This window comes from Perissodus microlepis, chromosome 10 (assembly GCF_051167445.1).
Source record: "Perissodus microlepis isolate ML-2025 ecotype Zambia chromosome 10, ASM5116744v1, whole genome shotgun sequence".
Taxonomy (NCBI): Eukaryota; Metazoa; Chordata; class Actinopteri; order Cichliformes; family Cichlidae; genus Perissodus; species Perissodus microlepis.
In genome coordinates, this window is record NC_140470.1 from 1,139,614 (window position 1) to 1,160,893 (window position 21,280).

The 21,280-nt window shown below is 45.2% G+C and overlaps 2 protein-coding genes and 1 long non-coding RNA gene across 6 annotated transcripts in view; 2 read left to right on the forward strand and 1 right to left on the reverse strand.

The window, feature by feature from the left end:
- Positions 1-622: 622 nt before the first annotated feature.
- On the reverse strand, positions 623-9,775 carry LOC146378560 (uncharacterized). The gene is made up of 3 exons (XR_014801474.1): positions 9,538-9,775; positions 2,495-2,575; positions 623-733 (listed from the first exon to the last, which is right to left on the reverse strand). It is a non-coding gene; the product is annotated as an uncharacterized LOC146378560 (long non-coding RNA).
- On the forward strand, positions 686-6,348 carry spns3 (SPNS lysolipid transporter 3, sphingosine-1-phosphate (putative)). 3 transcript variants are annotated; one of them, XM_084941403.1, is made up of 13 exons: positions 686-785; positions 1,359-1,619; positions 1,705-1,770; positions 2,010-2,146; positions 3,308-3,459; positions 3,764-3,830; positions 3,911-4,053; positions 4,149-4,289; positions 4,388-4,577; positions 4,962-5,027; positions 5,111-5,209; positions 5,293-5,455; positions 5,976-6,348. In XM_084941403.1, the coding sequence occupies exons 2-13, from the start codon at positions 1,394-1,396 to the stop codon at positions 6,044-6,046; spliced, it is 1,521 nt and encodes a 506-aa protein (XP_084797529.1). In that variant the 5' UTR covers positions 686-785; positions 1,359-1,393; the 3' UTR covers positions 6,047-6,348. The 3 variants fall into 3 exon arrangements, with proteins under 3 accessions (XP_084797529.1, XP_084797530.1, XP_084797532.1); XM_084941404.1 differs by lacking the exon at positions 5,976-6,348 and having other exon boundaries at positions 729-1,619; positions 5,315-5,450; XM_084941406.1 differs by lacking the exon at positions 5,976-6,348 and having other exon boundaries at positions 729-1,619; positions 5,111-5,220; positions 5,315-5,404.
- A 7,525-nt stretch (positions 9,776-17,300) lies between the features above and the next one.
- The window catches only part of spns2 (SPNS lysolipid transporter 2, sphingosine-1-phosphate), a 61,514-nt gene continuing 57,534 nt past the window's right edge, over positions 17,301-21,280 (forward strand). For both annotated transcript variants that reach the window (XM_084941408.1, XM_084941407.1), the window contains exon 1: positions 17,301-17,793. In XM_084941408.1, the coding sequence (XP_084797534.1) occupies positions 17,562-17,793 (232 nt within the window). In that variant the 5' untranslated portion in view covers positions 17,301-17,561. The remainder of the gene's footprint in view (positions 17,794-21,280) is intronic.

Sequence of the window (21,280 nt, forward strand, 5' to 3'; positions counted from 1 at the left end):
ATATAAATAAAATTGTGTTTATTTATAATAAAAATACTTCAGAAAAAAATCCTGGTTGAGGTCGTCGTCATTCATGCACGAAAGGGTTAAAGGTTTTTAATGGCTCATATTATTATTTTTATTATTATTACAATATTATTTCTTTCTTTATTTTTACATGTACATGACCCCAGTGTCAAACTGAACAGTAGTTTGTAGAGCAGTGGTTTTGATGAGTCACTGGAAACGGAAACTAAAGCGAGTGTTTTCTTTCTGTCAGAAATAACCCTCTCAGTCCTGAGATAACAGATGAAATGTAAAGGTTTGATAAGGCAGGTGTTTCCAGAGCAGAGCAGGACCACCTTTTAATCTCTCTCCTGAAATTCGATGGCAGGTTGCATACGTATAGTTTAGCTACTAACTTAACTGATCCGTTTGCTTTGCTGTCATGTGAGTATAAGGCTGTGGACGGTGAATCAGACTAGTAAAAAGTCAAATGAGTACATTTATTGCTTTATTTTGTGCTAAGTGTACTTAAAAAAGAAACAAAGTGGAAAATGTCAATGACGTCTGGCTTGTCTGTGCCATTGCTTCACCACAGATATGTGTGTGAAACCCTGCATGACCAACCCTCAGTGGGCTGGCCCTGTCGCTAACTTAATATAACTCGAGTCGTCCCAAAACTGAGTTCCCTGTTAGCGTCTTCATGCCTCAGAGCCATTCAGAGTCACATTGTTCTCTCGAAGCTGCACATCTGTAGGAATGAGATAAGAGGATTGAAAGTAAAACCAAACATCAGCAAGTCGGTGAGTTCACCTGTGATTCACATTTTGCGTGGTTTTAAATACCCGTATGATGGGAACACAGCTGTATTGTAAGATTACAGCTGTGCTGCACTATGTTGTTTTGGGACAGAAGAGTTCCTAAACAATGCTCTTAGTGTTGTCCCTCACTCTAGTTGGGCTGAAATATCTGAGGCGCACTGTTGCAGACGCCAAGGTTACATTTTTATACGCTTCGAATCGCTGTGTCTATTTTCTACATATGCATAAACTTCCTATAATTAAAAGATGCTTTAACCTTTCTGTCGCAGTTTTTAAGAACTGTGGAAAAAAAAGCTGCATTTAGAGAACAACCTTCTTCTCCTTTCTGTGTTATTTTGACACTGCAAAAATATCTTCTTGGTTGTGTAATTACTTTCTGTCATAAGGGCTGTTTCTAAAGTCTTTCTACCGGTCGCATGAATCAAATTTGCTAAAAGCTGCATCGCTTGAACCTGAAGACAGCGACTTAATGAAAGCAGGACTGTGTGTCTACACTATATTGTAAGTCTTGTCCCTGAGCTCTGTGGTGCATCTGTGCACGAGTTTTAACATTAGGTCATCTAATTCGGCTGAAGGGAGAGCAGCTAGCTATGGAGCCACGGGCATCAGTCACATCCTTCAAGGACATCCCAGTACGCCGATGGAGCCTGCGTTCCAGCTGCAGTCTACCTTATGGCTCTTTTGCAAACAGCCTGGCGTCTCTCGCACCCGATGCTGAGGAGAAACCTGCCATATCGTCCAAGCGCGCCTATGTCACTATGTTTGTGCTTTGCTACGTCAACTTGCTCAACTACATGGAGCGGTACACAATAGCAGGTTGGATGATTTCTTTGTCGATACACACTATTTACTGCTTCCAGTTGGGCAGGGCTTGCACTGAATGGTGTTTCTGGCCTTACAGGCGTCCTTACAGATATTCAAAATTTCTTTGATATAAAGGACAGCACAGCTGGACTTCTGCAGACAGGTATGATGAAGCAGCTGTTTGACAAACACACAGAAGCGTTGATGGAGATCAAATTTGTTTTGCTTTTTTGTTTTTAATGTAAGTGCATGGCAGACCCATGTGTCGTCAACTGTACATACAATCAGGCACCTAATTAAGCAGCGCTGTGTTTGGATACGGCAGCTTTCACTGATCGTTGTGTGTTTACTGTGAATGAATGATGTCATTGAAAAGGAATAATTGATTCCATCAATTTTCAGTTTTCATCTGCAGTTTTCTCCTTTTGGCCCCTCTCTTCGGTTACCTTGGCGACCGCTACAATCGCAAATACATCATGATTGGTGGCTTGAGTGTCTGGCTTTTGACTGCAACCGCCAGCTCTTTTGTCACTGAATCGGTAAGTGAGGAGTATTTTACAAGGAATAACAAAGTAACACAACTTTGCATCGCTACGTGTTCACTTTGCTCCCTGCGTTGTTCTAATTCATCACACGTCTGTTGGAAAGGCCCCCGAATTTCAACATTTGACTCAGTGTTTGTGGTTCAGGGTAGTTTTCCATAAAACCTTCATATTACAGCTACTTTGGCAAGAACAAGCATGTTAACCCAAAATATTATCTCATTTTCATCTTCGAGTCACAAAATAGAAGAGATGTGTTTAAGGTAATAACATGAAAAACTCCTAATTAAAATAGTTTGTGTCTGTTGATCAGACCACAGATTGAAGTGCATGAATTTTTCTTACCAAACTCCATCAGCTGAGTCGTACTCTTGCGAGGCAGAAACTGAAAGTCCAAGACGGTTAACCTGCACCCCGTCAGGCAATCTGAATTATTAAAAGAATGAACAATTTGTCTTCATTTGTCTTTAAAAAACTTTATTGTCATCTGGCTCTATAGAAACATACAGCTGTGTCATCTGCATAACCACGCTGACAAATGTTAAGCTGTCTGATGAGGTTTCATCAGATCGAGACGTCTGAGAAGAAAAGTCGCGAAAACCTGGTCTGCACAGGTTACGCAGAGTTTCCTGATTTAAACACTTCCAGCCCAGCGCTTGACAGCATTTTATAGTCTGTGGTACCAAAGGTTTCAGTGAAGTAAAATGAGGACAGCACAATAAGAACCTTATTAAGTTAGTCTGAGGTGACCAAACTATGTTGGTGAGGAGGCGCGCTGCACTCTGTAATCACACTCGAACCTATCAAGCAATTCATTTTTGCATCAGTGCAGCTTTTTCTACAAAACAGGCTGGTCTGTAAATGTTTGTGTATTCATATTTGATATCCTTAGAAGTGGTTTAACTACAGGGGGAGAGACTCCTCCATCACATTCAACTGTAGTTTTGACAGGCGCAGAGTTAAGAGGGAGTTTCAGGGAGTGGATGCTGTGAAACTCAGTGAGGTCTGAGATCATTTTCCCATGTTTGTGTTGAAAATGCATCAGAGGTTTGTTGTACCTTATCTGCAGACTGATTCTGCTGATGACTCTCCATGCATGTAACCATGTGCGGTTGACAGAAAACATGTTGAATGTCTTTGATGTTTTTGTCTATGCAGCAATTCTGGCTTCTCGCCCTGCTGCGAGGCTTGGTCGGGACCGGAGAAGCCAGCTATTCCACCGTCGCTCCGACCATCATAAGCGATCTCTTTACTGGGGGCAAAAGGAGCATCATGATCTGCATCTTCTACATCTTTATCCCTGTCGGAAGGTAAACAGGTTCTTTTTCTTTTTGCACGCTTTAACGATTTCATTCAAATGATGCGCTGCTGCTGCACAACTGAAAGTGTTGTTGAATGTTCTGAGGTGAATGTTTGGTAGGTTTCTTCTCACCACAGTTGTTTCGTGTGCAGAGCTGGTGTTGCAATGAGTGATGACACAGCAGCGACTCTAGATTTAGGTGTCCGTACGTTATCGCTCGGCCCCTCCCCGTCTTAATCTCTCACTTGTTAAGATGTCATATGGCGATATGAGCTTGTTTGTGCATCATGATCACACTATCACACTGTTTGCAGCGGTCTTGGGTATATAACAGGGCGAGGCTTTGCATCTCTCACAGGGGACTGGCACTGGGCCCTGAGGGTGAGGACATTTTTCTTATTTACGATGCAGAAGTGCGATTTGATTCAAAGTGATGCTGGATTATTTGCCTCTGTTCTCAGATCACACCCATCATGGGCGTGGTGGGACTCATTTTGATGATCGTTTTGTGCCCCAACCCGCCGAGAGGTGCTGCAGAAACCCACGGAGAGGGTGTGACTGAGCAGAGCTCGTACTTGGAGGATGTCAAATATCTTCTGAAAAAGTACGATTTATATTTTACCCTTGCAAGCGTGAAAAAACCCAAACAAATGGTGTTTGCTTCTAAACAATCTTGTCTTCCTGGTTCTCTGACCTCAGTAAAAGTTACGTGTGGTCATCGTTGGGAGTGACGGCCCTGGCCTTCCTCACCGGGGCGCTGGCTTTCTGGCTGCCTAACTTTTTGTCCCGAGCTCGTGTCTATCAGAAACTCAGCGACAAACCAGGTGACTCCTCGGACAGGTACAGCATGACCTTTACCCCACGTCGCTTACTTGCTCCAGCCTGAATCGGTGCAGAGTTTTGACCGCACTGTGTGCTCTCTTCTGCTTCCTGTGCAGTTACATCTTTGGTGCTGTAACGGTGGCCACGGGCATTCTGGGCGGGGCTCTCGGCACTAGTTTATCCAGACGGTTTAGAGACAAGGTGCCAAATGCTGATCCACTCATCTGCGCCGTGGGCATGCTTGGATCAGTGCCGTGCCTCTTTATCACCATCTTTGTGGCATCAGCAAGCATTCCCGCCACTTACGTAAGACAGACTTTGGAGCTATCCTCTGGCTGAGTATACCTCGAGGTGGTGACGATGTTGGTTAGTCACTGAAGGCACAGCTTTAGGTCAAACTGTGATATTTAGGACACGACATTAAGAAGACTGAGCATCCTTTAATGGTTCATCTGGCAAAATTCTCTTCAGATGGTTTCTGCTGGTGGACTTGTAGTGATGCAACATGCAGCAATAGGTCCAAACGTCAAAGAAAGCCTCCTTTTTCTTTCATTTAAATTCTAGTCACAATGTCAAAGGTTCACATTCAGAGTAGAGAAGTTCAAGGCATCGGTTGAAATAAAACATCGCGAGCACCTGTTATGACTGAAACATGAAAGCAGCAGTGACTGTGTGTCTTGAACGTTTCAGGTGTTCATTTTCTTGGGCGAGCTGCTGCTCTCGTTGAACTGGGCGGTCTTGGCTGACATACTGCTGGTGAGCATTAATTCTGACAGTAAAAACCTCAAAGTGTCGGCTCAAATGTCACATGTCCCTTTTGCTCGTGCTTCTCGCTTCAGTATGTTGTCGTACCAACAAGGAGGGCGACAGCGGAGGCTCTGCAGATTACAGTCGGACATCTCCTGGGTGATGCTGGGAGCCCTTACTTATTAGGAGTGGTAAGAAAGAAGTAAGCTTTAGGAGATCATCTCTGATTCTGTCACTGATCACTAACACCGATTTCATACCTGCGCTGGTGTAGATCTCTGATGCTATATACCCAGGTAGCCCCGACAGGAACTTTGACAGTTTGAAGTACAGCCTGCTGCTCTGCCCCGTGGTCGGGATTGTCGGGGGAGTGTTTTTCATCATTACTGCCGTCTACATTGCTGAAGACAGGAAAGCAGTGCAGCAGCTGCTTGGAGGTAATATAACACAAAAGACACAAACACCAAAAACTAAATGTTGAAGCTGCTTCCGAGTGTTAATTTGTGCGAAAGACGCACAAAAAGTTGTCATTTCTTTTGTAACATACATGCTTGTGTCCGTGCGTCTGAACAGTGGTCCTCTGTTCAGTCACTAACTTCAGACAGCTCCTGTCCTCACACAGTTACGAACACATCCCCCTCATCTGCACACATGCTCCAATAACACTCTGGTTCTCTGGCAACTCAGAGCAAGAACTGGGCCACAGCTGATAAAGGACACATTGTGATGCTCGTTTGAGTCTCATTCTTTCTGCTGCGCCGCTAAAGGCTCAAAAAGCCGACTGTGTCAGCTCACTTAGTGTCTGAGTAGCTCTGCTGTGGTTCTACGTCTCAGATCCTTCACCAACCAGTGCGTGCAAGTGCGGCTTGCTTAATTTAGCATTTTTCAAACGTGTGTGTGTGTGTGTGTGTGTGTGTGTGTGTGTGTGTGTGTGTGTGTGTGTGTTTTCGTTACCAGAGGAACCCCAACCACCGCAGCATCCTGCACCTGAGCCCTCGGTGGAGCTGAGCAACAGGGGAAATGTGTAACGTCTTGCAAAACGAGTCATGCAATGAATGTAAAGTTAAGTTATGAGCCCCTGTTACAAAGACAAACGGCTTTCAGTCTGTGCAGTGTTTAATACCATTTCTTTAACTCGTCTTTGTTTCTTAAATGAGAATCCGTTTCAGTTTTCACCTCAGTGTAAACTCACAGGAGAAGTTTGTCTTTTAAAATGGTCACATCGTTACCTCACAGCACTCTGCAGTAGACTTGAAACGTGAATGCAGTTGTATTTTTTCACTCTAAATGTTGTTGGTTATATTTCTATTAAATTTTCAAGCAAAAACTGCTCTCGAGTGTTGCTGAGTTACTCGCGCGTGCTTCAGTCTGCCGGTCGAACTAAAATAATAAACTGACACTAAAATCTCAGTATTTCAAAGTTAAAGAAGACGTGTCATTGACAATACTTCCAAGGATCATCACTGAAGTGCCTCACTTATTTTTAATGCAAAAGAAGAGTGTGTGTGGTTTGTACGGTGAAGCTTAGCTGCTCAATTCTGTATTCTGTCTACTGACCAGCAGGGGGCGACTTGATATGACAAGTTATACAGTGAAAATGATATAAAAGTATAGAGTGCAAAATGTGAGCGTTGTCTGTGTTATTAACAAGTACCACGAGTGTCTTGTGTTGTTTCTCGGTCAGAGTCGACCCTCATCTGGTTTAAAGAAGAAAAGCAACAACAACATGGTGACAGGCACAATGCTCAAACCAAGACTGCAGGACAGGCCATCATTTATATACAGTTTGATAGTATGGTCCAGTGGAGGAATAAGTGGACGAGTGGTTTAATGAAGGAAAGAATCAGAAAACAAAACTCTGTCATAAAGTATTTTCTGCTTTAAAAAACAGAAAAAAGCAAAACCAAAATGTTTGGATGCCTTTCAGAGAAAATGCTTCTGTCTGACATGAAGCAGGAGACTGAACTTGGTGTCGTTCTGTAAGGCCGTTATCCATCTAGTTTTATGTTCTTGATGACTGATGATGATATGACTCCTTTTGCTGACGCTCATCTGTGGAAGAGCTCCAAAAACGTGCCCAAGTATCCACAGCGAGTATCGTCACATTAACCTTGACTATCCTAACCAACATGCAGCTGCTCCTCCAGAAATGAGACCATAGAATAAGCGCACGATGGATTTAAAGATGGAGGAACAACATCCAGGCTGAATGCAAACACAAATACTGTGACAGCTTTGGTTGTTTAACAAAAAGCTTTCCAGTGTTTGTCCACTACATGGCACCTCTGCATTATTCTTAAAAACGCTCCCAGGAGGCTCTCGAGTCTCCTCCATCAGTGGGGCAGTATGGATTTAGCAGATGTTCACTGAGACCTCGTGGACCTGGCGTGGAAGTGTTCATGTCTGAGCGCACACAGTGAGCAGTTTTACTGTACTGATGCAACTGTGGGTAAATAAGCCTGTTGTTGGGAAACCATTTGTAAGTCGGTGTGTCAACCAGCCTGGCAAAGTTTTCTTTAAGGCTGATATAATCATACTGACAATGTGAATTAAGAGCAAACAAAGAGCCCTGGGCACCGACCAGGTAACCAAACTGGTCAGATTCCACAGCATGTCAAACCCAACAATGCACAGGACCCCAACACGTCTGTTGCTCGGGACCACAGGACACCTTCAATGTCCCCTCTCCATCTCAACAAGCACCTGCTGTTTGGTCCCACAAGAGGGAGCTACACAACAATAGTTTTAATGGTTCTGATGATGCAGCTGGTCGTGTATATGTGCAAATACACAGTTCACTAATTCACTTTTGGTGATATTTGTGTTTTGTTTGCATAGTTAATGTGGCCGGCCTCAACTACACAGTTCAGCAGTGTAATACAAACCCACACACCTAATGGACGGACATACATACATACATACATACATACATACATACATACAGGTTATCGATCTATGTATATATAAACATATTTTTCATCCCCGACCGGTCGCAGCAGATGGCCCCGCCCCTCCCTGATCCTGGTTCTGCTGGCGGTTTCTTCCTGTTTTCCTTCCCACTGTCACCAAATGCTTGTTCATAGGGAGCCTTCAGGTGACAGTTGTGATTTCATGCTATATAAATTGAGTTGGGCTGAGTTGAGTTGAAGCCGCCGTGCTGCAGCCTTCCTGTGTGGAGTTAGCACTATGTGTGCATGCATTCTCCCCGGCTTCTTCCTCCACAGTCACACAGGACATGCATGTTTGGTTAGTTGGCGATTCTAAGTTGCTGGATGTAGCTGATAAAATGAGAATGGTTGTCCGTCTCTGCCTCTTCCTCGTCACAGTTGGGATAGGCTCCAGGCCCTCTGTGACTGAGACGTGGATAAGCAGAAAACACAACACAAAGTGACACTGAAGAAGGAATGCAGCTTCACAGGTTTGGGCACTGACACTGTAGCATTTTCATCCTCCTTTCATGGATGGTTACACATCATACTGTACAGTGAAGGCAGGTGTGGTGCTGAGGTGTGAAGGTGAGAAGAATGCAGCACAACCACAGTACTGTCCACCAGTGCTGGACCTTAGACCTTTAATCACCTCTCTCCGTGTTAGAGGAGCTCTGTTACAGACATGGATTCCTCCCCCAGTACTGTGTGTGTGGGGGGGACTATCCCAGCTGCCATAGGGCGAGGGGCGGGGTACACCCTGGACAGGTCACCAGCCTGTTGCAGGTCCATTAGCACTAGCAGCAAGCCTTTGGACTGTGTGAGGAAGCCAGAGGATCCAGAAGTACAAGCAAACTCCACACAGAAAGGTGGATTCAAACCCGGGACCTTCTTGCTGTGAGACCACAGCGCTAACCACCGCTTTCCAACTTGCCAAATCCTAAACTGGCTAACTCTCTGACCTCTGTCGAGTTCACGGAGCATGATGGGTGCTACCGTTCAGTGTAGCCCAGCACAAACAGGACATCATTACCTACGCCAGCGTCACAGCGTCAGTCGGTTTCAGACAGCTGCTGCAGAGGTGTCTGCTCTGCCAAATCCTAACAGCTGCATGTCTCCGTTATTTTGAACTGGAGTAAACCATGGAGGGAGGTTAAAGGTCACTGGCCTCGTCACTTTCAAGTACAAGGTCACGCTGTAGTTGGGCTGCATTGTCATCATATTGGTTTATCCCAGTAACTGCTGCTCACGAGAACACTTGGCTAAATGCAGTCGTTTTACAGATTTTATGGCTGATTTATGAAACTTTTCACCAGACTTGGCACTTACAAATTGAAACGAAAGGTGGAGTTCAGGGACATGGATTCATTGTTCAGGGTGTCACTGAGACACCGTCCTTTTGTTTTTCAACTTTTCCGACTTTAGCTCTGTCTGCTGAGGGAATAGAGCGGGCGGCACGACAGTGCATGCTGAATAACAAGCAGACGCAGACTGAAAGGTATGTGGAAAACATTCTAGCGGTAAGAGTTCAACCTGTAATCAAAACACAATGGGTATTGTGTGGCATGTTTGAAAGCACTTTATCTGCATACCTCTGTTTCCCCCGTCGACCCCGGCTGTACAGGAAACTGTCACAATGGCTAATAAATTGCATTGGCCAATCAATGCAGGAGCCTGTGCTGTTGTGGAGCGGATACAGTCGGTGTTTACTCAGGGACGGGGAGCATTTTAGTCATGAAAACAGGCATGCTCATACATGGGAGCAGCTCTCAATCAGAATGCTGACGTGATATCATTATTCCCCAGAAATGGCTCGTGCACATCGCGAATATTTACTGTAACTGAGGAGTGGGCTTATCTAGCATTCATTTGTGTTATTCTCACCCTTCCACCAATCAGCTGCAGAGCAGCGATAAGAGGAGTAAAACCACATTTCTGGATGTGAGGTTGCACTCGGTCCTTATCTCCAGCAAACTGCTGCAGTGTCATGACATCATAGAGAGGAAGAGCCCTCTCCACCCTCTGTACTGTCCCTTATTTGGACAATTACATCATATGGGCCCCTCGTGTACTTGGCCTAGACAAATATTTCTGATTTCGCTGTGAGGCGTCAGCACAGTCATTATTAGGACAACTATTGATATGATGCCACCGTGTTCTTAGAGTCACTGGGTGCTTCTTGGGCGGGTTACACAAGAACAAAAGAGATGTGTTGATTGGATTGTTTGCAGGCACGGGGGGTGATAATCCACACAGGAGCACAAGCATGCAGAAATTCAGAAGTTGTGTTAATTAACACAGTGGTTGTGTGACGGTGCCAGACAAAGAAGGAGAAATACCGATGTTGCAAAGGTTGATTTTTACTGGTTATTATATTTGTATCATGTGAAGGAAGTTGCCTGTTCATGCAGCAACATGCAGGAGATGGAGCTAGCACATGAAATGCCTTTGTCTGAGCACAGAACACAAATGTGGACTGCAGTGGAAATGCAGCCAAATCGGAGGTTTTCCCTATAATGACACATGCACTTTTTTGGTCCTATGTATTTAGCATTCCTGCTTCCGAGGCCTGCCGGCCACTGAGCTGAGGAGAGCTGATTTGCAGACTTAGCAAAAGGGTAATTACAAAGATCCATGTAACCTATAAATATGAGCTAAAGTACCACACAGATCTGCCCTCGCTGCAAGTCGGCCTCCGTCACACAGCAGCTCCCGTTTCTCCATTTAAATGCGCCGCGATTGGTTTTTGTGCACCATGAGGAATGCAAACAAACAAGATCAACGCGACGATACTGAAGTGCACGCTGGAGTCTGGCCCCGATTGTCTACCCCTCATACAAATCAGCTGAGACTGATGACCCGGGTCCAAGGATTCCAGCTTGGATGGAGCTGCTGGATAAATTATTCAATGAGCAGATAAAATAACCCGTCTCTGCCCCTGAACACTATATTTAGTCACTGCTGTCTCTCTGCCACCTGCTGCTGCACTTGCACAGCTCAGATCAGACTTCCAAGGAGGGGAGACATCAGCCCAGATCTGCCCAAATCCCCAGCTGCTCTGCTGCCAGACGCTCTGCCGCTCGACTTTGGGAGGGCAGTCACTCCTGCAAGCTACAGTCGGGAACAGGCGGGCCACAGGTCAGGAGGGCACAGCGGATGAGAGAAGGTCAGAATGACAGGGCCAGCACCTCAAGACGGGCTGAAGCCAAGACGGCTCCAAAAACAAATGTATGTGAGGGGTGGTCCAATGCTGCCAGATATCAGCGAGGAGGACGTGAAAGGCACAGTTCAAAACACGTGTTAGTCTTAAGATGGATCATGTTGTCGAGGTTATAGCTACGCTCTGTTAAAAACAACAGCTCTCTTCTCACACACAAACCAGACACTAGCTCTGCTTTTAATATCAGGCCTCAAACGTGGATCAGGTGACCCTCCCTTAGTTATGCTGCAATAATTTCAATTCAATTTTATTTATATAGCGCCAAATCACAACAAAAGTCGCCTCAAGGCGCTTCATAGATACAGAGAAAAACCCAACAATCATATGACCCCCTATGAGCAAGCACTTTGGCGACAGTGGGAAGGAAAAACTCCCTTTTAACAGGAAGAAACCTCCGGCAGAACCAGGCTCAGGGAGGGGCGGGGCCATCTGCTGTGATTGGTTGGGGTGAGAGAAGGAAGACAGGATAAAGACATGCTGTGGAAGAGAGACAGAGGTTAATAACAGATATGATTCAATGCAGAGAGGTCTGTTAACACATAGTGAGTGAGGTAGAAACACCCAGTGCATCATGGGAATCCCCGGCAGCCTACGTCTATTGCAGCATAACTAAGGGAGGATTCAGGGTCACCTGGTCCAGCCCTAACTATATGCTTTAGCAAAAAGGAAAGTTTGAAGCCTAATCTTAAAAGTAGAGATAGTTTCTGTCTCCCGAATCCAAACTGGAAGCTGGTTCCACAGAAGAGGGGCCTGAAAACTGAAGGCTCTGCCTCCCATTCTACTTTAAATACTCTAGGAACAACAAGTAGGCCTGCAGAGCGAGAGCGAAGTGCTCTAATAGGGTGATATGGTACTACAAGGTCATTAAGATAAGATGGGGCCTGATTATTTAAGACCTTGTATGTGAGGAGCAGGATTTTGAATTCTGGATTTAACAGGAAGCCAAAACAGGAGAAATCTGCTCTCTCCTTCTAGTCCCTGTCAGGACTCTTGCTGCAGCATTTTGGATTAACTGAAGGCTTTTCAGTGAGTTTTTTGGACATCCTGATAATAATGAATTACAGTCGTCCAGCCTGGAAGTAATAAATGCATGAACTAGTTTTTCAGCGTCACTCTGAGACAGGATATTTCTAACTTTAGAGATGTTGCACAAATGGAAGAAAGCAGTCTTACATATTTGTTTAATATGTGCGTTGAAGGACATGTCCTGGTCAAAAATGACTCCAAGGTTCCTCACAGCGTTACTGGAGGCCAAGGTAATGCCATCCAGAGTATGAATCTGGTTAGATACCATATTTCTAAGATTTTCAGGGCCGAGTACAATAACCTCAGTTTTATCTGAATTAAGAAGCAGAAAGTTAGCGGCCATCCAGGTCTTTATGTCTTTAAGCTGTCTTAGCTGTTTGACAACTACTCTTTCAAGGATGTTTGATATAAAGGAAGGTTGGAGATTGGCCTATAATTAGCTAAGACTGCTGGGTCTAGAGATGCTTTTTGAGTAAAGGTTTAACTACAGCCAGCTTGAAGGCCTGTGGTACATAGCCGATTATTAGAGATAGGTTGATCATATTTAAGATCGAAGCATTAATCAATGGCAGGACTTCTTTGAGCAGTTTTGTAGGAATGGGGTCTAAAAGACACGTTGATGGTTTGGAGGAAGTAATTATTGAAGTTAACTCAGAAAGATCAATTGGAGAAAAAGAGTCTAACTTAACATCAATGGTACTAAGAGTAGCTGTAGATAATATTACATCTGTGGGATGATTACTGGTAAGTTTTTCTCTAATGATAAAAATTTTATTTGTGAAGAAGTTCATGAAGTCATTACTAGTTAACGTTAAAGGGATGGTTGGCTCCACAGAGCTCTGACTGTTTGTCAGCCTGGCTACAGTGCTGAAGAGAAACCTGGGGTTGTTCTTATTTTCTTCAATCAGTGATGAATAGTAAGATGTTCTGGCTTTGCGGAGGGCTTTCTTATAAAGCAGCAAACTATTTCTCCAGGCTAAATGATGATCCTCTAAATTTGTGACACGCCATTTCCTCTCCAGCTTAGGGTTAGGGTTCTACTTCCCATGATGACGAATGCTTCTTCTTCACTCCTTTGCTCTCTGTTCTGGTAGATGGCCGCCCCTCCCTCAGCCTGCATCTGCCTGAGTTTCTGTCCTCTTAGCGTAAAGAAATAAGGATTATTCAGAGGTCCTACTTTCCTACTTGGACTACACAGTTCATCAACTCTGTTTGTTTTTAAATGTATATTTAACTGAATCAAAGAAAGAGATGCTTTAAAAGTAAAACTGTTCTAGTTTCAGTCAGGACTCTGAGAGGACAACTGGACACGTTGTTTAGGGATTTCTGTCTGGGCTTTTTGTTTTAAAGCAATAAAACACAAAACTACAGCTCTGTGCAGTGGTAGCAGATGTTAACTAAAAATGTCCTGCATAGGTTTGATTGATCAGACAGAAAATGCACAGCTGCTCATTTTTGCTCAGCTCAGTCTAATGCACAGTTTTCAAAGAGACGCTGTTTCTTTCAGTCGAGGGAGGAACATGTTCATAGTGCGTAAACAGGCAGACTGAGGCCATGAAGTACACCTTTACAGTGATTAAAAACAACAATCGAGTGATTCTTTATGAGCACAGACGCTGGAAGTTTAACCAAATAATGCCCATTACTTTCTTCTTCTTCTTATACTTTGTGGGTTCTTGTGAACTTCATGGGCTGAAAGACGTTAAGATGTGTTTACCAGAAAAACAGCTGATAGACACACAGCTGATAGACATGTGTCAGTGGGACATTTAAACTTTAGTGGCACCCACGTGTTTCAGAATGCACCGAGAGCCGGCCTTATCGTCCCGCAGGCGCTGGGTGCAGCGATTAGTCGGTTATCTCCCATCCTGCACTGGAGGCTCAGCCCTGAGCTTAGACAGGAAGGAAGGCCGGCGCAGTGACTCTGTGGCTCCGAGCCACATGGTAGAATAATGCTACAGATAGTTCTGGGCCCACCGAGCCATTCTGCATGATGGAAAAACACACAGGATCCCACAGACATGACCAGCATATCAAACACATGCCAATGAAAGAGGGAGCGGGGGCTCCAGAGAGGGAGACGGGAGCAAGTCTTTACCAGGGATCTCTCCTCTGATCTTCTAAACCCTCCACATAAGGCCACAGGCTGGTCTTTTCCTGCATCCTTCCCTATACTGGACGTCAGTCTGCAGCATTACAAAAGCAGCTCTTGTATCACTTGTCTGGATAAACATGTCAGGCTGCAGTTTTTGCATCATAGTTGTTATTTTAGACATCAAAGTTATCAGGAAGTACATGGATGACTGCGTAGAAGTCCTGCAAAACAACTATAATGAGGGGCTTCAGGATGAACTGACTTAAATCAGTCAACAAAACAAACAAACAAACGAAAAAATGCAGGTCATCCGGTGCACACAACATCCTGGCAATGCCAAAAAGCCCGAGAGCACAGCCGTACAAGCACCCAGCCTCCACCCTCACTGACCCCAGGATTCATCCTCCCTCATCGTCTCCATAGCGATCTGACCCCACGTGCTGATTGGCGATTAACTAGTTTGATAGCTCTCATTTTCACATCAGGTAGATCAGAGAACAAAACCTAATCGTTTACAGGCGGTTCAGAAAACAGCTTATTGGCCCGTGTCCTCTCTGGCTTTCAGTAAAATGGAACTACACCTGTCAGGAACGCGCCCTCTTCTCACTGCATCACTGAGCTCTGTCCTCGTGTTAGATCAACAAAAGTCTTCTTGCTCTGCGTCACACCTTTCTGCTAAAATTCCACATGTAGTCGATCATGGTGGGGACACGCTGGGATTCCTGCCTGGAAAAAGTCAGACTGATGCTGTGTACACAGTAGGATGGTGAGAAAGACGGCACAGAAACACTATTCAGGATCATGCTGCAGGACTGGACCTCTCCCAATCATTTAGACGCAGGTACTTTTCCTTTTTAGGCAACAACTCCTCATGACCTCCCGAAGGAAGACTCATAAAGGTGTGAGCCCAGTTTTTTAGGGCACCAGCATCTTCTTCAGTGTGTCTGAAGCTGTCGTTGGAGTAACCGAGCCGTCTCTATGTCTTTTGAAGCCTGTGTAAAGTTCCTGCTCTCACTTTAGCTTTTTTCTTTGCCATTGTCTGTCGTGACGTCGGGGCACAGATGGGTACAGAAACTGCTGAAACTGACAGAACGGAGCCAGCTGCAATCTGTTCATCCTCCTTTAGGCAGACCAGATGTATTACTTCCATCGCTTTATTCTGTAACCACTTGGGAAACCACACACAAACAGATCCAATATTAATATTCATCCAGCTTCCTTCTCCATCAGCCGTCCTGTTCTGCGAAGCTATTTGGGAGCAAAGAAGAGGGTTCACAAATAAACAAGACTTGTAAACAACCAGCTTGAAAGCATCATTAACTGGGTCTCACTCATAAATATATTTCCTAATTTCTTGATGAGATGAAATGATGCAAACCTCAGAACAATCTGACTGACTGGTGTTAAATCGCTGAACTAACACCCAGTTTTACGTTGTCACTCCATTTTATGGGATTACAGAGCCGTCATTAGCACTACGCTCCAGGTTCCTCTACTTTATCTTCCACCCACACTGCTAATACATCCATGTTATGTGGATTGGTGACTCGCCTGGTGCCTGAAGGCAGGGATGCAAAGTAGACAAAGCACTTAACTACTATATACAGTGAATATATATGTGCACAGGTGAGTGTGGCTTATCATCTAAAGTGCTTTCAGCAGTCAGTCAGACTAGGAAGATACCATATAAATGCCAGCGAAGAAATAAATTGCTGTTGTGGATTTCTTCATTGCAGATACAATAATCATTTATTTTCAGTGTCATCCAGGATCTGTCGAAACTTCTTGGCTTATCTTTTAAGCAAACATCTCCCAAATGTGTGCACGGCATTAAATTAATTAAAATTAGGACGATAAGCAGCTCAGACTCAGACGGGCATGCCGGCAAATTGCTCAAAGGATATTTTAAAGATATTTTCCCTTATGTGTTATTCCTTCATTTTCAAGCTAAAAACACAGTTCTAGTCTAAGATTTGACAAAACGGGCCGGATAAGCCTCGATGACATGCAGTGTCGTGTAAAAAAGGTCAAAGACTTCCCTGAAACTCTCATTTCTCCATCCTGTCTGCCTCGACAATGAAACTCCGCCTGCACTAACCACTGATAGAAAAGGGAGAACAGTCTAATGTATACAGTGTACAACACAGACACATGGGGGGTTTCCTTCTGTGATGCTGGATTATATCTGCTGCCTGAAGTCGGGGTTTGTGGTGGGGAAAGCCCTGTAACCAGTCACTGCTGAGTCTGGTGACCACTTTAAATAGAACACATGTGTCTGGACACTTGATAATTTAATTCACAGAAAATGTAATCAAACACTCACACAGTGCTCACTGTAGTTTTCTGCAACGAGAACAGATATACACAACATAGTTATAATAAAGACATGAATGATACATGAAATAATAGCTGCCTAATTCATAATCAGCATTGAAAAGCCTGGAAATGAAGTACAAAAGCAGCAGTGCTTAATTATAATAGAGAAATTATATTAACAAATTATATTATATTAACAGCGGAATGCATTTCCTCTTTCCTTCCAGTAAGCATGCTGCTTTCCATATCTGTGGTTGTTATGTACATGAACATGTTTGTCTCAAATAGCTGGCCGTTAATGGCGATCGGAACTAAGTCGATCTTTTTTTGACACGTTAGAAACAAATACAAGCAAGAAACACAAAAACAAACCTGGAATATCAGGATGCGCATTTATTTTAGGACCATTGAATGCGAATATAGCACACCGGGGCGATTATGTAGAGCCCTAAATATATCTGTGCAACATTCTTCGCTGACCTACTTTTATTAGCAATAACTATTCAGTAATAATAACTGACATATTTAAATAGAAACCTGGTTTTGCTCTCTCATACATGCGGCACATGCGGTGGAATAAAGACATAAATAAAGACATAAAATCATTCCCAGCGCTTCTTAGAAATAACAGAGTGTCAGTATCAGGTGCGGCTCCATCGCCCGCTGCAGGTTTTCTGGGAGGTGGGGGGGCGGAGCGTAACGAGGAGATCTCCCTCCTCTTTAAAAAAATAAAAAAGTGAGGCGCGCACAGGCTGTCCGTTCGCACTGGCAGAGAAATTATGATTCCGCGAAGAGCTGCTCCTGCGCTTCAGCAATTAAGACAACACTTCCACTGCGACTAATTCCATCAGAAATCTGCGAGCCTCGCTGAGTGCGGTCCCGTCAACTATCTTCTACTCCGAAGCCTCCCTCGCTCTCTCCTGCCTTCTTCTTCTGCGCTGGATCTTTCGTGCCAGAAAATGTGCGTGGAGAGCGATGGATGCGAGATTGAAGGCTGCAGCAGCTCGGATGAGGTGCGCACGCTGTCGGGCAGCATGAGTCCCGGACTGAAATCCAACCCGGACCTTCACCCCTGCAGACCGGGGCAGAAATTCCGCGCCGCGCTGCTGAAATGCCGCTCACCGGCCGCCGCCGCCGGGATCCTCAGTTTTGGGAACGTCCTCAATTACATGGATAGATACACCGTAGCCGGTAAGAGAGCTGACTACTCTGTTTCATTGAAATCACAGCATGTTTTTATCATTTATCTGACAGAAAGTAGAGCGCCGGTCTGTATTTCTCTGAAGTGATTGTGCGCTAATTGTCCGTGGGCTGCTCCACTCTCGCGGAGCGACCAGCCTTACCTTAGCGGAGACGGGCGGAACAATGGGCATGCCCGAGCGCAGTGGACTATCTGTTAAGACCACAGTGCTGTGTGTTTCATTGCTGTAGATTGGTCCCTGCCAGCGGTGATTAAATCAAACACGCCTTCTCTGTCACTCAACAAAGACTTGACCTAAACGGCTTTTCTCCCTCCTCGCGGTCTCTAGATTATTGAGGATCGATCAATTAAGGCGATCGGCTTTCCATCCACGGGCCGAGCCCGCCCTAACAGGCTTACGCACCGAGCGCGACGTCGCTGAGGGCTGATGTGTCAGAGGCATTTAACAGTGCCTGGGAGACAAGCAGGGAAGAGAGTGAGTGTGTATCACTGCGAAGGATCGCTGGTTCTTGGAGAGATTTAGTCCAGCAGCTAATAGCCCGGGTCCAGCTCGAGGTGTGATGCCGTGATGAGGCCGTGTGCTGCTAATCCTGTTGGTCAGCGTGTCCGCGTCTCCTCACTGCTCTGAGCGGAGATCCAGAGCATGTTTCATTAAAACGGAGCGCAGATGGAAATTAAGGCCGTAGTGATGTGAACCTGATAAGGAGCTTGATAAATTGTTTGGCATATTAGATGTTAAAACAAAATCAAGACGCGGTGAGATATTTTAACTATGTTTTGTTCAAGCTTCTGAATAAAAGAAGTAATGATTCTGTATTTACTTTAAAGCTCGGTTTGAATGTTACAGACCAGGTCAACATTTCTCCTCATGCCTGCTTTATCATTATAAAGCTGAATTTTTATAGTGTGCTGCTCGCTCAGGTGTGCGCACTGGGTGGCGGCACTGAATGGGTTAAATATAATGCTGCAGCACGAGAATAGAGGGAAGTGTGTTGAATGGGAGAGAAGGCTCTTCTGTGCGTAGAAGTGCTTTTCCTGGTTAAAGGGCAGCTTTCTATTGCTGCTGACTACTTGATATGGTCACACATTAACCGTCCACCTGAAAATATTTGGGACACTTAACTTTTTTTTAATCCTATCATATCTAAAGCAGTTGGCAGCTCCTGGCACAGAGAAGGAGGGGCCAATTCAAACAGGACAGTGTGCATTCAGTCATCATCCCCAAGGCTTTAGGTCCAGTCTGTCAGCTGTAGAGCCACAGAGCCTTGGGCGCCTGGCCGATCATCAAGACAGGATGGTTTTAGCTGCACAGCCTACAGCCACACCAAGAATGTATTGATGCACAGTGGCATATCTAATCTTAGCATCTTGGAGCACAAGCCAGTAAGAGCACAAAGAGCTCAAGAAGCCACATCCTCATCCCCTGTCATGGGTGACTCAGCACCCCCCTCTTACAAGATGAACCTCCTTATGTTTTGTTCAGAGGAAACCTTTTAATACGGAGCTCCGGAGCGGTCCTATCTGTCTCTGTCATTTCCATCATGATCCCATGTCGGATATTGACAGTTTTCACATGCAGAGCCGGGGAAGAAAATCCTCTGCAAAGCCGAGGATCTCAGAGCGCTTGCTGTGCTGTGACAAGTGGAGGAGTGAGTGGAGAGGGATGAGGAGAAAGTGGTAATAGGGAGGAAAGGGAATGATAGTGCTAGGGAGGGGTGGTGGATGCAGCATCTTTGGCTAACTCACGCTGGAGAGAGGCTGTGTTTAGAGCATGTGGTGCAGAGGGGCGGGGGGGTTGGGTCCTTTCCCATCGTTTGCCACCTGAACGCTGCCGGACAGTTTTGCATTATGCGTGGGCAACATGTGAGTCAGACCCTCACACAGAATAAGGACCATGCGGCCCGACTGATACAGCATCAGCTAATCTGCCATTTTGCTCCTCTGTCTCTCTCCTGTAGTGTGAGCTATGCTGCAGTAGCAAAAGGAGGTGGAAGCAGCGCATCTGTTGGCTGCACAGTGTTTGCTGGAGCATGGGGGGATTACATAGAGCTCTGTGATGTATCTAATAATTATCATTGGAGATGCCTGTTATTGGTAACGTTTATTCGATTTTTTCTTACTAAAATAAAGTGTCAGCTCCGCGAGCAAGTCCTTCTTTCCCATCATCCATCGGCTTCTTCTTCCTCCCTCTGTCTGCTTCTTTTCCTCTTTCAAATCCCTTCAGTAGCAGGTACCCAAAGCTCATCCCAGCTCCCAGATCTTAATGTCAATTAAGCAAGCATGAGCACACTCTCACAGAGGAACACACACACACACACACACACACACACACACACACACACACACACACACACACACACACACACACACTCACTTTAGAAACGATTCTCTCCACCATTTCAAGAGGAGCTGAATGAGAGCAGAGAGTTGTAGAGGGAGGGGCTGCTCGCTGCAGAGGCAGCGTGCAGGCAGCACTGAGCCAGAGCGATGCCGTCCCCCCGACCATCATCAAAAGGTCTTTGTACCAACACTGCTGTAGCGTGCGTTTGTGTGGATCACTAAAGCATTGTCACAGACACACAGGGTGACCGTTCGAGACACCGGGCGCTATTCTGATGTGCAACAATGATGGGAAAATTGCAGGCGGCACAGCAGCAGTGTCAGAGACGCTTTCTGTTAATCACTTGTGTACGAGATCAAACCACACACACATAAACTCTGGGTTTGACTTATCCAAGATGATTGTAAGAACCACAGACGCAGAGAGACGTCAGCGTGTCTGTTCTTTTACACGAGGTTCTGGGTTTGATAGATTTAGTGCCAATATGTTTTACACAAGACTTGAATGTTTAGTGCCACCACTTTGTGAGGAGGAACAGCTTGAGAACAAAGCAATTATATGAGACTTGAGCTGCTGCGTGTCGAAAGATCTCAGTGTGGGGCTGGAGTAACTGGAGAAGTGTCATACTGTCTGACTTAAATGACAGATTTCTGTGCTGCGACTGATTTTACACTAAATGTTCTGTAATGTAAGCAACCTATCCACGAACCGTTCAGCTTTTCCATCCTTTTAAGTGCTCTTGAAATGCTTTTTCAACATTTTCAGCGTTGTAATGTGGTGCGTTTGGCTAAGGATCATCAAAGCGCTGCTAACAGTTCAGATTTCTCCAATTTCCACATTTCTGTATTGTGGAATAGGCAAACGTACAGAGATCTGGTTTTTGTCAGACACACTTACGGGCCAAGATCCAAGTGCAAACAGACCCCGAGGAGAGCACGATTAAGTTTCAGTGGGTGCTGAACAGAAGAAGGGTGTGAATGACAGCCTCAGGCTCTGTGCAGCGAGTCGGACTTTCAGGCCGATGGTTCAGACCCGACCCGATGCGCTGCCTCACAAGCCTGCTGTTGTTTCCACGACTGGCTGTGATGCAGACCGGGAAGAAACTGGGAGTGACTGGGACATTCAGTGGTGTCCTG